General features: G+C 41.0%; 1 protein-coding gene across 14 annotated transcripts in view; it reads left to right on the top strand.

The window, feature by feature from the left end:
* The window catches only part of PPIP5K1 (diphosphoinositol pentakisphosphate kinase 1), a 204345-nt gene that overhangs the window by 129353 nt on the left and 57849 nt on the right, over nucleotides 1-17143 (top strand). For all 14 annotated transcript variants that reach the window (XM_088472887.1, XM_088472885.1, XM_088472883.1 and 11 more), the window contains 4 exons: nucleotides 358-472; nucleotides 2190-2297; nucleotides 5000-5116; nucleotides 5577-5741. In XM_088472887.1, coding sequence (XP_088329013.1) covers nucleotides 358-472; nucleotides 2190-2297; nucleotides 5000-5116; nucleotides 5577-5741 — 505 coding nt within the window. The remainder of the gene's footprint in view (nucleotides 1-357; nucleotides 473-2189; nucleotides 2298-4999; nucleotides 5117-5576; nucleotides 5742-17143) is intronic.

Below are 17143 nucleotides of genomic sequence, written 5' to 3'. Positions count from 1 at the left end.
ATCAAATAGATACAGTATTATATAGCCTTGAGTAAAGGTACAAAAAGGGGGGGATTGGCAAAATCAAACCATTGAACATTCAGACATAATGCATAAAAAAAAAACTACCCCCAAAAAATAATCAAAATGGGGATACCATCGGCCAGAGTCATTAGATTATACCATATTGTTAGTTGTATCGATGTGGATTTAACTTGAGGTGAGAGAGTAAGCACATAAGGGAGCCAAATAGAAAATGTTTTTTTTGCCCTGCCCTCTTTATCTATGGACATTTCTGTCCAGTCCGGATGTATTACTGTTCTTAACATATTATTATTATGTGTGATTCATCTATTCACCTTTTTATCCTATTTTTAGCTATTCAAGAGGAGTTCTGTCTCCAGGGCGTCACGTTAGAACACGCCTCTACTTTACCAGTGAGAGCCATGTGCACTCCTTGCTAAGCATTTTTCGCTATGGCGGTCTCTTGGATGTGAGTGTGACTAAATTATCATATTAGCTGACGTTATTGTACAGTTTGTTCATCTACTGCTTCAATAAGTCAAAACTTAAGCTTGTCCATCAGATGATTTTTGAGTACAACAGGCCACACACGGGCCAGTGCTTCTGCTTGACCCAAGGGCAGTTGTTAACATTCTATAATAATTTCCAGCTAGACTTTACTGTTAAACAAGGGGCGTGTAAGCATGCCAAGTCTCAGAAGCCCTTCCTTCATGCGCTAGAGACCCCACCATATCATTTTCTTTTTAGTGTGTCATATGGAATATTAATTTCACCTGTTCAATAAATATTAACACTGCCAACACAAATTGCCTTTGGTGAGAATTACATTAAATATAGAAAATTGGAATACATTTACAGCAGGGGTTGGTGAAAATTGACTAATGAACAAATATATTAAATCTGGGACTGTTCCTGGAAATCAGGAACACCTATGCCCAAGGGTTGAGCAACAGAATTATCATTCAGCTTGACAATAAAAGTAGATGGTTAATTCAAACAATATCTGAGTGTTTAGTCCCTCTGGCTGAGTGTGCGGATTAATTACAGCTCCACTGCAGCCTGTTAGTTTGGCCGACTGTAGTCTTATTCTGACCACATTTCACCATGACTGACCATCGGCTTCAGTATTTTTGTGTGTGTAGGCACCTTAAGTTCATTATGTATTGTAAAGTCTCTGGCTTACTTATTTATTCACAGTAGAAATGTATGGCTATAGGGTTGTGTGCTCCCTCATGCCCAGCAGTAACTAAGCATCCTTAACTTGTTTTCCAACTGTTCTTGACATTAAAGGTTCTGCATGGTTTTGTTCACACCTCAAACACAGCATATTAATCCACTGTAGGATGGTGATGTTTTCTCACCCACTGAGCAGATCAAGTTAATACTACAGCTGTGCATATACCTTACACTACGAGATAATGCACTGTGCAACTAAATTAGTAACTTTATGCTTCAGCATTTCTCTGATGCATTTCATAAAATGACCCAATGAAAGCCAAACGCAACTTATGAGGTCTGTAAAAAAGGCCTTATTCTGCGCCTCCAACAAAGGAGACCTTCCTCACTATTGTGCAAGGCTTTGTCTTGATACGGCCCATTAAAAGACCTCAGAATATTGGTCCATATATCATAATTCGTACCTGACTGCAAGTGGTCATGATACTCATCTTAAAGCACTGACTGCTGTAGGTTCAGTTGCAATTTTGCCTGTCCGGTGTTTGAAGCCAATTTACGGTGCAAAGTACAATATATCCTCATAGTGATCTATTAAGCACTGTTCTCTGATCCGATGAAGGCATTGTGGATAGTGCCACACTGGTGTGACCACTGTGAGTACATCTTTATTGTTCTATGTTACAGCTAATATCTAGATTCTTGTGACAATGGAATAATGTCCTTCATATGCCTGACCTCCTGATTGTTTATAAATAATAGTGTGAAAAATCAACAATTTGAAATTATAGTTACGCTTTTCTCACTTACAATTGTATGACTCATGAGGAGAATGTCCATCCTTGTGAGATTCTGTAGTTGTGTATGTATGTGTATGACATTGTTGTGTTGGAATAGATAATGTCAACGTTTGCATGTGACAATACAGTAAACCTACAGAGTGTGGCAGATTATGGTACGTCAAATTAAAAATGTTAAAATACTATATGCAATGCAGTTTCTGTATATTTTAGGAGTCCAAAGATCAACAGTGGAAAAGAGCAATGGATTATTTAAGTGCAGTCTCTGAATTAAATTACATGACACAGGTTGTAATTATGTTATATGAGGACAACAACAAGGTAAGTTCAATAGATAATGTCATTATTAGAAGGGTCATCCAGTTTTGGGCAATGCCCTATGTAGCACGTATGTAACCTGATTTTCCCCTCCTCACTACCTTCTTACTTGATGCTGGGAACGTTATTGGTCTATGAGCTTTCAGTGCAGGATAAAGTGCTTTTTTCAGATCTCTTCAAAACACTTTAACATTAGTTATCTTCAGCTCTATTGAGGAGGACTTTATGGTTTGGCTTAAGGTAACTGAGGGGCTCTGGGTTCCCTCATTTGTTATATGGGAGTGCCTCACTTCTTAAATGGAAGTGGAGGAGAGAGTGTGGACAATTATGACCAGTATTTAGCATGTATTTTAACAATCTCTTTTCTTCAAAACGAGTGATAAATGTCACTGTGTATGATGCTGCTTCGGCCAATCAGCTCCCAACTGTCATTTTTCTAACAGTTGACAGTTGGGAGCTGATTGGCTGGAGCACCGTTTATCATACACAGTGACATTTATCACTCGTTTTGGTGATAAAACTCGTTACTAAATGAGGCCCTTAGTGTGAGAACTTAGATTTATGTACCTTGTAAGGTGCTGCGGAACACTTGTGGCGCCATATAAATAAACGATGATAATAATAATAATAATTTAGGTTGCTAATAATTTATGTTCTTATATTTTTGTTTCTTCTGTTAAACGTTTAAGAATATTGTCAATTCAACCTCAGATTAATTGTTGTGTAAAGGAAATGACTTGAAAGGACATAGCAGATATACATTATAATGGACAAACTTTATAGTTCACGGTTTTCTGTTGGCAGCTATTCTGCTTTGTTTCAATATCTTCTACTGTGCTGAAAATAGAAGGTGCCTGTATTATCATTGTTTACCACAATGGATTGTCTGTAGCTGAATCAGGTAGAGCAAGCTATATCCCCTATCTAGTAGTCTTCTTGTAGAGACATTAAAGACTGCACGCAGAACCCTTTCCAGTTTCCATAAAGAATAATTGCCCCTGGATTCATGGCTTTGCAGATTATTTTGGCTCACCTTATTGTAAAAACCGCTATGCGAGTTGCCTACCCGCCAATAATCAGATACACATAGGGCCGTATTCAACCAGAAGCGTAAACTCAGTTTCGGCGATACTTTTTGCCGGTTTCAACTTATCCTTGTATTAAATTGTAGCGTCTTTTCGCCGACACGATAGCGCAATGCAATGTAATAGGCGAAAAAGTTTCGCCTATGAATACCCAGCGGAAAAAAGTGCAGAATTGGGGTTTTGGGATGCAATGTTGCGGGAACCACCCTGCACCCTTTGGACACCCCCCTTGACGCTAACTGTGTCAAAAAACGCAAAAAAACCCACAAAGGATACCCCAAGAAAGCACTTTGAAAAAATGGGCGAAAAAAATCAAAGTGAGGGTACAAATTCAAAAACTAGTGAAATAGCTTTTGGGGGGGGGACTGCAAGTATGGGGGAGGTGTTTTTTTAGATTGCAGGTGTTTGCTGAAGGTGCGTTTTTGGCGCTTTTTAATGCTTGACTCTAAACTTTAAATATGCTTGCACCCATTTTCATGTACCCCAAATTTGATGGAAATACTTATTTTCTCCCAAAAAAGTTGCAAAGTACTATTCTTCACCACTTGCTGAAAGATGCTAAATAGCGCATATTGAGACCAATTAAAACCCCATATACCTTTAGCAGGACTATTCGGGGGTACCCATAGTGATCCCCCATGTCAGTGCATCTTTTGGAGGGTGTCAGGCTGATTTCCCCAAAACTGACAGAACTTTTTGCCAATTTCAGTTTCGCCGGGTCCTGTGTTCGCCGATTTGAATACGGAGATAAGCGGGGACGAGCGCTATACTTTTTCGCACCCAAAACCAGCGATGATGACGAAAAGTTCGGCAACGGACTTTTCGCTTCTAATTGAATATGGCGCTTTGTCTTTATAAGGAGTTACATTCCTAATGCAATTTTGTGAATTGGCATAAAATTGTTATCGCTGCTTGCAGTAATTCCACTTGTGTGTACTCTGACACACACCAAAGAGCAGATTATGGGCTTATTCATTACCAATCGTAACCTCGATTACGCACCCAATTGGCCGATTGTTGGGTTCTGCGCATGCATCGCAGTGTGCGAACTGGCCACTGCGATTGGGACTGAGATGGCAGTAACTACACAGACCCATCACAAAGTTATTGACAGGAAGAGCCGTTTGTGGGAGGTGATGGGGAGGGTGGTCGGCGAAACGTAGGCGTGTATAGTGTTTGAACGCCGTTGCAGGGGCGTGCATAAATTATCCACTGTGATGCCGTACGCAGCTTGAGTACTCCTAGCATACGATGAAGTTAGCAATTTATGAGTAAGGTCAGAGCTTGTGCAAGTGTGCGTGAGGCTGTGATGGTATTCAAGAGTACCGATGGTTTTGCAGTCTTGCTAAAGATTACTGATGTGTGTAAGGTAAAGTGGGCGTTCTTTTGTAATGCTGCGACGGCATAGTGATCGCAATGGCTTAGCATACTATCACAGTGAGACTGCGTGCGTAATCGCTATTGCAGTTGCGATAGATAGTGAATCAGGCCCTATTTTCTAAGTTTTCTATTTCTTGTTATATTCTTGTTTTTGAGAACTGTAAATGACCGTTCTTTCTGTATTGTTTTAGTTATTGGATGAGTTGATAACTATAATTTCCTCTACTTGTGTATTTTCAGGACCCATCCTCTGAAGAGAGATTTCATGTAGAGCTTCACTTCAGTCCAGGAGTCAAGGGCTGTGAGGAAGATGAAAAAGCCCCCCTGGGATTTGGATTTCGCCCAGCATCAGCAGAAGTAAAAGTGGCTTCTGTTTTCCAGATTTAAAATAATTATTCTCCTGGAAGTATACAGTAGTGCATTCTGTTGTGTGGGAACCGCAGCTTGGTGCCCATACTCTGATCCAATCAGGTTTTATTGTGCTCTACATCGGGTTCTGTTCTGTTGTTTTCAATGAAGTAAGCAGTATTTATCTTATGACTAAAATACTTAAGTAACTTTTTACACTGTAAATATAGAAATCAAATAATTTTTGCAGCTTCTATATCACCTCGTCATAGTTTGCTTTGTTAGCAATATGGAGCAGATGTATTTTATTGTAACTAATTCTATAACAGACACACTAGGAAGTTGCAGTAGTAATGTATCATTGTGGTAGCTAGTATGCGTTTACATAACTAAATATTTACGCATAGCAGATAGCAATTAAACACCTGGTAGAGTCTCCTTTAATGGTTTGTGTTCTTCTCTTATTTAGAATGAAGATAAGAAGACCGATCAGGGGAGCCTGGAGGACTTGTCCAAGGTGAAAGGCACAGACGATGTGGATAGATTCATCCTGATGTCACCACTTCCATCAGAGCTGATCAGCATCAACAGGAAATCGCCCCTTACCCGTGCTAGAAAAACTGGGTCCATGGAGGTAATGCTCACTTATTTATTGTATAATGTAAACATTGCTCTTTATTCGTATAGACTATACAAATCTGGCAATGAAAAGTAACCTTACTAGAGTATACTCCATCATAATATATGTCTTCCATTATTATTGACACATTTTAAGCCATTTACATACTCTTGGGAAAGACCTAATGCAAAATGGGAAACTGGACCCTAAGATCGTACAGACTTTATACTGCATATTTGCACCTGTTCTACAGCATATCCGGTGCTTATTAGTACTGACAAACTTAGATCTTGGTGGTAAAGCTTTTGTGAGTACAGTACCAATGTCTTCCATTGCAGAATAGAATGATGATCCTTATTGAACAAAATGTGTTCAGTAGTAATATTTGGTTATTAATATAATATTTTTCTTCTTCAGGGTCCATAGGGACCCACAGGGATACCATGGGGATATTATGGTTGGAGAGATCCAGGCACCAAACAGTTAAAGCTTCAGCAACCCAGGATGCCTCGGGTCCTCCTCCATATATACCCCACCCATAGCCAATAGGCCCTCAGATGTTCCTTTGGTGCTGCAGGATCAGGACGCACCTTTGTAAAAGGGGTCTGCGCAGGCAAAGCAGAAAAGCAGGGTTTTGCTTTTCTGGGTTGCTCCGCCTACCCTCCACGTGTGTATGAGACGCTCACGGTCCACTATCAGTAGCTGTAGCTGTTGGTCTCAGGAGGGTTTGGTTCAGTCTCCTTGTATACCTCTCCCGTGATTAAGGTATATAGGGCTCTATATCCTACCATTCCTGGTGTTTTTGTAGTTGATTTAGACTCCATTGTAATTATATTACATATGCATTGTATGTGACTCTTTGCTAGCTGCTATTGACTCTGTCTTTTATTTCTGTCTGTCAATTATAACTATCACTATTTTTTTCTCTCTCCATCCTTTTGGGGTGAAGGTTTTTTCTTTGAGTACTTCGCATTAATTTAAGATTTTGTGAAGGCTGTCACATAGAATTGCATTTTATTACCTTTGTTAAACATGTCAAAAGATAAAGGGAAGCAGGAGGGGGGGGACCCACTGTGTTGGGATCTTGTACGGCTTATGTGTCCTCTCAGGACGTAAAGAATGGTTTGTATGTTGTCTGTTGTAAAGAGCCACCTCACCAGTCCAGTTTACCTGTCTCTGGACAATAGCCATCTTGAGTATCCTCTTTGTCCCAGGTAATGAAGCAGTTTGTGGATTGTATGGCCGCTCCCACTATGCCTCCTTGGATGGGGTGTCCACAGCATGCTATGCTTTCACCTCCTATGCCTCCTTCCTGAAAGGATGTTTATGGGCATTCTAGTCAGGGTATGACGCCATCTAATGTTGAAAGCAGACCGGTAGTTACTAAGGCACTTAAGTCTCTGATTTGGCAGCACTTTCTTGTCGCTCTCCATTTTTGATTTATCACCAGGATAAAGCTGTTCTTCGTAGGGGTGGGGGGTAGGTGGCTAACTCAATTGCAGGTGTGTTGTGTCCATTTCAAGGGTATGTCTGCAACTGCAAATTCGTCATACAGTGCTTTAGGCAGCTTGCTTGTGATGGCTATTCTGAGTTACCATAGGATTGCTCAGTACATCGATGCTACGACTGATGGTGCATCTGTTTACGCAAGCGGCAAATTTGAGATTCTGCTAGTGGGCGCCTCAATACAAATTTTAGCGGCTGCGACATTTGCATATTTTCACGTAACCGCTGTGTACGGGATTGCAGCTGCGACGGAATTTGCGTCCCACCTCTAATTCAGGCTCTCTACAACAATGAGAAACCATTATTCATAGTAGTGCTCAGTGACCCCGTGCTTGGGACGGGTGAACAGAAGGGATGAGAGTCGCTGTGAGCTGAAGCACACTGGAAGCATGGATAGTGCGGGGTGAAAACCAGGAGAGTGGAGGGCCCTGTTTGTGGGAGTTACAGCCTAAAGGTTTGGGATAAAAGTAGGTGGTGAACTCGGAAGCGAATAGGAGGGAAGGCAGCAGATGTGAGAAAAGCTGGTAGGCTTTAATGAACAGGTATTTTTCAGGGCACGTTGCAATCTCTACAGCCAAAATGTTTCTATTATGTCGTCAACCTATATTGGTTTCCCTGTGTAAAGGGCATACTATTTATTTGTGTCAGTCCAATGCTTGTGCTAGCTGGAAAAGTCTAAAGGTGCCCATACACAGGATGATTTTTTACACGATATGGCCAGTTAAGACAGGTTGGACAGACCAATCGTGTGAAAATTGGTGTATTTAGTGTGTTCTGCGACCCCGATGCGTGTCCCCGCTGTCCTCTAGTTGGATCGCAGATCAGATGGTTTTGCAGAGATATCTACAATCTTTTGAGTACAATGTGATACAGTTCTATGCATCTTAGCCTATGATCGTAATGATCAATCGTACACCATTTGACCACATCGTATGAAGAATTTCTTACCAACTTTGAATCGCACCGTGTATGGGGGCCTTACAACTGGCCACACATCTAAAGATTAACTTTCCAACCAGCCAATTAGTTGATTGGTTGGAATGAAAATCTGGTAAGGTATGAAAGCAAATGACAATCAGCAATTTGCTCCCAAATGCCGGAAAATGGACAAAAACTGTTGTTTGAACAAATTGTTTAGATCAAACATTTAACAAACTTATCTGACAACAATTTCATCTGTTTTCTGGCATTTAGGAGCAAATTGCTGATCATCATTTACTCCCATGCGTTACCAGATTTTCATTCCAACCAATCAACTAGTTGGCTGGTTGGACAGATAATCTTTAGATGTGTGGCCAGGTTATGGGGTATATTTACTAAAGTGCGGGTTTTTAGAAATTAAGTTGTTGCCCATAGAAACCAATCAGATTCTAGCTATTATCGTCTAGTACAGTGATTCCCAACCTCGGTCGTCAAGGCACACTAACAGTCCTGGTTTTAGTGATATCCATACTTAAGCACAGATAGTTAAATCAAAATAACTGAGGTACTGATTAAATCACCTGTGCTCAAGTATGGCTATCTTTAAAAGCTGGACTGTTATTGTGCCTTGAGGACCGTGGTTGGGAATCCCTGGTCTAGTAGGTACTAGATAAATGAATAGAAAATCTGATTGGTTGCTATGGGCAACATCTCCACTTTTAAAACCTGCACTTTAATAAATATACCCCTTAGAGACTTATCTCACCCAAGAAAAAGCTATTAGATATAACACACAGATCATTCCATTTCTGCATGAGGGGCCCTTGACCTCTGTTGGGTCAATCCTGTGCTTGTATGGATTGTGTTTGCTGCCTTGCTCCTGACTCATTGGTACATGGTGCTGTTTTTGTTACTAGTCACAACTAGCATTAGTCTTCCTCTGATATTGGGCAAACAGACAATAGTGCTGCATTCTGTCTAATGAGTCAGATGCTGGTCCTTGTCCTGTCTTTATTCTTCAGGCTAGTATTTCTATAGCTGCATACACACACAACGATTTTTTTAATGAATGATTTTAGTAAACGATTTTTTCCCTTGAAAAAATTAACTAAAATCGTTTACTAAAGTTGTTAATTTACTAAATGTCATGAACGATTTTTATGAACTACAAACGATTTTTGCATATTCCCTTAATGAAAATCGTTGAGTTGACAAGTCTGACTGAACTACAAACGACAAACTACAAACGTGAACGCGCATGAACGATAATCGTTCATCGTTTGACTCAGAAAGTGAACGATTTTTGCAAACGATTATCGTTAAATGATATCGTTTAATGATAATCATTAAAAAAATCGTTGTGTGTGTGTATGCAGCTTAAGCCACCTCAGAAGCCGGATTTCATAGCAAATTTTAAGATTGTTATTTACATTGAGACGGAGTGGAAAAATCGGTATAAGCATTCACACACCTAGCATTTGTTATGTACAGCTTCAATGGTGAGTTCAAAGCAAAATGAGTCACCACCAAAAATGAGGACAGGAGGAGTCAGGTTGGCAAAGTGGGTTAAGATTCTATTTGAAAATTCAATTTCTTTTAAGATGATACAATAGTTTAACGCTCTGTACAGGAAAACGGCAGCATTGCTGATGCTTTTTATCTTAATCCCCCCCATCCCCTGAACTGCTGAAATCCTGAGATTGGATATGTTTAAACTCACCCAAACCCTATACTTGACACACTGGCTGGAAATAAGCTCAGAACTAATTCTCCAGCTTCTGCAGCCTTAAGTATAATGGCATTGTGCTTTTAGTAGTGCTGCTGAGGGGGTGTAATGCAAAGCCATTACTTATCCTTGAGTTCTCCTTTTAAAACATTTTTTGTTTTCTCCACACAACTTAAGATGTTTTGGGAGACATAAACCTCATTATTCCTCTAGTGATGGGAAGGAAGGAATTGTTTTATTTGCAGGCAAATAAATCTTCCCTATTGTTGCCTGCTCCCATGCCATAAAGGTAGTGATCTTAAGAATTGTAAATGAAATCCCGAAAACCGTAATGGAACTACCACCACCACATGGGGTGCAGACGATACGTAGTGTGGAAGCGGGGCTGCTGGGCAGTGCCTGGACACCATTCCCCTAAGGAATACATGGGAATATACTGTGGAAGAATACATCTGTCAGGTAAATAACCTTGAAGCTTATGGGGTTGATTCGGAATCATGGATCTCTCTTCACAGACACACACAGCAAGTTCTTGCACGCAAGGAAGTGGCTTTACACATTTTTGCCTGTCCTATTCTGAGTCGGACGCAACTTGGCCGGAACTGTCTTTCTGTCAAATCGGGCATTTTGGGGCAATCGCACGGAACCACCCTGACTTGTGGAAGTGTATCAAAACCTCTGTGTGATTCTGAGTCGTGTGTACGGTACTGGTTAACCCTTGCACACACACGATCCCCAGCATTAGTTGAATGGATACTTGCAACATAGTAAAACAGGCTTCCGTGACTGCCAGCTACTTTGCATGCCGCTCAGGATCAGCCCCCATGAGAGCGCGGACACTGGGGCTGATTCTGTGGTGGACGCAGTTGCAGTAGCGGCTGTGATTTCTGATGCAGTTGCTACTGCATTTTTATGTTAACGCTGCAGCCGATGGGTGTCTTTGTGCGCGTAATCAGCCACACCATTAGACATTATATCTGCCTATGGCAGGCGCAGAATGTCCATAGGGATCATGGCTGCCGGTGTCAGCAATTTCAATCTGCATCCCCCATCGGTAACCGTCGAGACACATGCGCAGAGGGGAAAACACAGGCTCTCAACCCCACTGAGTAGCGATCTGCAAATCCTTTCAGTTTAGAGAGTACACCTGCTGCTCTTTGCTTATTATATATGAAGAGTAGCGACCCGCACCAGCTGCACACAGAGTAATTTCATCTGGCCACAGTCTCATGCATCTCACCACAGCCCCCTTCTTATTCCTGCCCCCTGCTTCTTATTCCTGCCCCCTGCTTCTTACTACTGCCCCCTGCATCTCACAACAGCCTCCTGCTTTTCATTACTCCCCCCCCCCCTGCATTTCACCACAGCATCCTATATCTCACCACAGCCCCTTGCATCTCACCACAGGCTCCTGCCTCTCACTCCTGCTTCTCACGCCTGGTTCTTACCACAGCCCTCTGCATCTTACCACAACCCCCTGCATCTCACCAGTGTAACCACAACTCCCACTGCTGCTACCCTGCTGGGACCCGGCCACTGGGATGTCCTGAGAAGAGCAGAAGTATCATGGATGAGAGATTTGTATTGCAGATACCTTAAGCATTATCAGCAACATGTCCCCGGGGCTGGGGCACCTGTGCATCTCTCCGTAGCCTCCATGCGCACCCCTCCCCAGCTGCTGAACCCTGGTGATGAGCAATGTCCTCTTTGCACAATGTACCCTGTATTTCCTGGGCTTCCTGTCCGAGAACAGTGCATTGAGAGGTGCCTCACCGAGGGCGTGTGGCTGAGCGGGAACATCACGCTGGAGAGGGAGCACTTCATGGTGGAAGAGTGGTGGCCAGAGTCCATCTGCAGGTTCAGCGTATGGATGGACTTCAGAATCCGATGGTTACTAACCATCAGTGTTTTAGTTCTGATGGTAGTGGTGTTTTTAACATTTGATGGTGATAGTCCAATGTTTGCCACCATCGAATGAAAATCTTTCGATGGTGTTCCGATGGCTGTTTGTTTTTATTAAATTCCTGATAGCTATGCCTCCCCTGGCTCCTTCCTGGCTACTGTGACTGCATCAGGGCATCTTCATGGGTTCGTTGGAGGCTGCTTCTCTGTCTGTCTCAGGTGTGACCCTGCTCAGTCCTTGACTCCCTACCGTCTCTAGGCTGCTGCTAAGCAACAGGGCACATTGCTATCTCTGATTGGCTCAGTTTCAGATGCTCTCTTGCTGTTTCAACACCTTGGCCAGCTCCTATAAAGCAGCTTGGTGCAAGATTTTTTTTTTCTGTGACTTGCTTCAATAAAATTGGCACTGCTTGGCTCTGTTTTGTCACAGATGAAAGGTTCATACATCTAAATATTCCTCGACCAATGCTGTATAGAACAGTGAAAACCCAATAAAAATCCAGCAGACCCTTAAACTGGTTACTTTATTTTATATATAGAGAGATCTGTAATTATATGAGGATGTGTAATTGTTTCAGCTAGAAAGATGTCTTGATGATGATCTGTCTATTGTTTGTAATTGTTATTGCAGGCATTAATCATTAATGTGTGCTTTTCTTTTTTAGCATTTCATATAGAATTTCCATATTAGATGGCTGAGATTTCATTTTCACAGACCTTCTGTTCATAGTATATGTTGTTTATGTTTCATGGTCTCTTACTTTGATAAATCATCTTTATATGTTTTTTTTTGTATTTTGGCATGTTTTGAGTACCGATATTTTTATCAGTGTGTATATTGGGCGCTTTTCCCTAGTATCCTCCCATTATCTGCCCTGTCTGAGAGTGCTGGTGACTGAGGCTGTCAGTGTCTAGCGCGGCCATGGCTGCTGACAGTGGGTTGGGCTCCACTGGAACGCAGAGTGATGGTTGCTGGGCAACTGTGAATAGATAGGTAGACATTACATATACTTTCACATTTATACACACATGCATTCCTTAAGGCACACTGAGTCTTGCTGAAAGAAGCACACTTAATAGGCTGAGTGAGTAATATTTATAGTGTGCACATAACTGCTCTTTTCTTGTAACAAGAAACTCACTCAAACGCAAATAAAGACCTTCAAAGGGAAACTTCAAAAAGATACCAAGATATCAATCAAATGATATTGACTGCTAACACATCTTAGCATTGAATACTTGATGACAAATACAAATCAATAAGGAGTACACAAGGTATTATCATTGATCATCAAAGACCACAGGCTAGCATAGATCAAAGGACATTACTTTGGTAGTGTAAGCATGGAATCTGCACTACTATTTACAAGTAGCATATCACAAGGAATTACAAACATCTACAACTTAGCTTCAAATCAATACCAAACTGAAGTAATTCAATCCAGCAGGACAGAGCTTCCCATCATTATAGTGATGCATTTCTGAGGTAACGCACGGGGCCGGATTAAGGTTTGAGGGGGCCCTGGGGCAACAACTCTGTGGGGGCCCGTATCAATATAATTGTATATATTTATATATACACCTATACATGCACCACACACATATATTTATATACTTATACACACATATATACATTCACACAGAAAAACACATATACACACCACACATGCATGTGTCTCACATACATTACACACAAACATACATACACACACAAGTCACACACACTTGCCTTGCACCATCTGTACTGCATGTTGTGCATGGGAAGGAACATGGCAGGAAGGCACCATGTTATTAAGCACCGCCCCCTCGCGACTTTTGCTGTGATTTGTGGGTCAATCGGAAAAGGGCGGAGCCAAATGACAATTATAATGGAATTGCATCATACCTGCTCCGCCTCCAGCCGATTGAACCGCAAGTCGCAGCATTTTGCTTCGTGGTGGGTGAGGCTTATTAACTGTGCCTGCTCTTGCACAGCTGCTGCTCCTCTGTGGGGGCCCCGGTACGACCGCCCCTGTCGCCCCCCCCCCTATAATCCGGCCCTGGTAACACACATGCAGGCAAACTATAGATAACATGCAAAATGTTTAACTACAATGCTAACTCATTACACAGAAGACGACTGCAAACATAGGGGCTCATGTACAGTTGGATGCAATTTATGTCAAAAACGTAGGTGCAAGTTGTGACCATAAAAAAAAATATATTTAATTTGCATCTTAAGATGTCTGCAACTGTGCATATTTTTGTTAAGTTGCGCAAATAATGTAAGCTACATTATTAGTGTATTTAATGCTAAAAACATCTCTGCATTGTATTACAGTGGCAATGCATAAATAGAAGCTACAGTGGTCTGTAAGCAGCAAACCATTGTTATGGGTTTTTATGTCATTAATACATGGATACCTATATGGACCTAAAATGACCCCTCCTTAGAGCGCTAACACCCCACCGTACAGGCAAGCTCCATTCTACTGGGTATTCGCAGTATAAATGAAAAATGTGTCATAGAAACTTAATTATTAAGCTTACAGAAAATACAATATCCAATGTTTTATGAGGGTACACAAATTATACACATACCGTATTTGCAAAATGTGCAATTTATGATACAGAATGTTACTCCGCTAACAATGGCCATGGTTGTCTTTTGCTACCTGCTGGTCTTGCGTTTCTTTCAAACCCTGAAAGCCACCGATAGGCAGAGTATATATATATATACACACACAATATAGTGCAAAAGTTATTGCACTATATTGATTTGATTTAGTTTTCTCTTCTGCTCATTCACTTTGCATCTTATTTGATAAAAATAAACTACTAACACATCTATTTTTTAAAGCATTCTTACCTTGCAACATTTTTTGCACACCTGCCTAAAACTTTTGCACAGTACTGTTGTGAGTATGTGTGTATATATATATATATATATATGTGTGTGTATGTATGTGTATATATATATATATATATATATATATATATACCAATCAGCCATAGGCACTGGTCAAGTGGGAAATAAATGGCAACCAGTGAACCCTCAATTCTTGAAGTTTGATGTTTTGGAGGCAGGAAAAATGGGCAGGCGTAAGGATCGGAGTGATTTTCACAGGGGCCACATTTTGGTGGTTAGATGACTGGGTCAGAACATCTCCAAAACGGCAGGTCTTCTATGGTGTTCCCGGTATGCCGTGGTTAATACCTACCAAAAGTGTGGTCCGAGGAAGGGCAACAGGTGAACTGGTGACAGTGTCACGGGCATCATTTGTGTGTGTGTGTTCAAAAGTTTGGGGTCACCCAGACAATTTCGTGTTTTACATGAAAACTGACTCTTAATTATCAAATGAGTTGCAAAATGAATAGAACATATAGTCAAGACGTTGGCAAGGTTAGAAATAATGATTTTTATTTGAAATAATAATTTTGTTCTTCAAACTTTGCTTTCGTCAAAGAATGCTTCTTTTACAGCATTGCAGACCTTTGACATTCTAGCTGTTAATTTGTTGAGGTAATCTGAAGAAATGTCACCCCACGCTTCCTGAAGCACCTCCCACAAGTTGGATTGGCTTGATGGGCACTTCTTGCGTACCATACGGTCAAGCTGCTCCCACAACAGCTCAATGGGGTTGAGATCTGGTGACTGCGCTGGCCACTTCATTACAGACAGAATACCAGCAGCCTGCTTCTTCCCTAGATAGTTCTTGCATAATAGGTGTGCTTTGGGTCATTGTCCTGTTGGAGATGGAAATTGGCTCCAATCAAGTGCTCTCCACAGGGTATGGCATGGCATTGCAAAATGGAGTGATAGCCTTCCTTATTCAAAATCCCTTTTAACTTGTACAAATCTCCCACTTTACCAGCACCAAAGCAGCCCCAGACCATCACATTACCTCCACCATGCTTGACAGATGGCGTCAGGCACTCTTCCAGCATCTTTTCACTTGTTCTGCGTCTCACAAATGTTCTTCTGTGTGAGCCAAACACCTCAAACTTCGATTCGTCTGTCCATAACACTTTTTTCCAATATTCCTCTGTCCAATGTCTGTGTTCTTTTGCCCATATTAATCTTTTCCTTTTATTGGCCAGTCTGAGATATGGCTTTTTCTTTAGAACTCTGCCTAGAAGGCCAGCATCCTGGAGTCGCCTCTTCACTGTAGACGTTGACACTGGCGTTTTGCGGGTACCATTTAATGAAGCTGCCAGTTGAGGACTTGTGAGGCATCTATTTCTCAAACTTTAGACTCTAATGTACTTGTCTTCTTGAACAGTTGTGCATCGGGGCCTCCCACTTCTCTTTCTACTCTGGTTAGAGCCTGTTTGTGCTGTTCTCTGAATGGAGTAGTACACACCGTTGTAGGAAATGTTCAGTTTCTTGGCAATTTCTCGCATGGAATAGTTCTAAGAACAAGAATAGACTGTTGAGTTTCACATGAAAGTTCTCTTTTTCTTGCCATTTGGAGAGTATAATCGAACCCACAAATGTGATGCTCCATATACTCAACTAGCTCAAAGGAAGGCCAGTTTTACAGCTTCTCTAATGAGCAAACCCGTTTTCAGCTGTGCTAACATAATTGCACAAGGGTTTTCTAATCATCCATTAGTCTTCTAAGGCGCTTAGGAAACACAATGTACCATTAGAACACTAGAGTGATGGTTGCTGGAAATGAGCCTCTATACACCTATGTAGATATTCCTTTAAAAACCAGACGTTTGCTGCTAGTATAGTCATTTACCACATTAACAATGTATAGAGTGTATTTCTGATTAATTTAATGTTATCTTCATTGAAAAAAACTGTGCTTTTCTTTCAAAAATAAGGACATTTCTAAGTGACCCCAAACTTTTGAACGGTAGTGTATATATATAAAAATAAATATACACACACTAGGGATGGCCACTGACCATTGATGGTTTGAAAACCATCGATGGTCTATGACCAAAAACAAGTGGTTTTGCCATCGCAGGCGGGCACCAATGCTGTACATCAATGGTAGCCCCAACTGATGTTAATGAAACATCGGTGGCTGCGGTCCCAAATAATCAATTAATGTTTCTATCAATGGTTGCACAATTGACAATCGATGGTACACCTGTCAAAAGCTATCATTACAGTATACCATTAAAATTGCTATTTTTATGGTATACGGTGTTAAAAAAAAAAAAAAAATAAGAAAATCGTGTAGGATAAGTTTTAAAAAGATGTTCTTGACCTAATTCAATCATTAAAAAAAAGACCATTTCTGAGTGTTTTTTTTTTCTTTTTTTCTTTTCTTTTTAAGTATGTCAGTTAAGTGGTTAATGACCTGTATGCTTTGTGCTGAAATATTTATCAAAATCCAAGATCGTTAGCAGTTTTTACATAAAAAAT

The sequence above is a fragment of the Taudactylus pleione genome, unplaced genomic scaffold, assembly GCF_031769625.1.
Source record: "Taudactylus pleione unplaced genomic scaffold, aTauple2 ptg000129l, whole genome shotgun sequence".
NCBI classification, from domain to species: Eukaryota; Metazoa; Chordata; class Amphibia; order Anura; family Myobatrachidae; genus Taudactylus; species Taudactylus pleione.
This window is presented reverse-complemented; position numbering and strand designations above follow the sequence as displayed.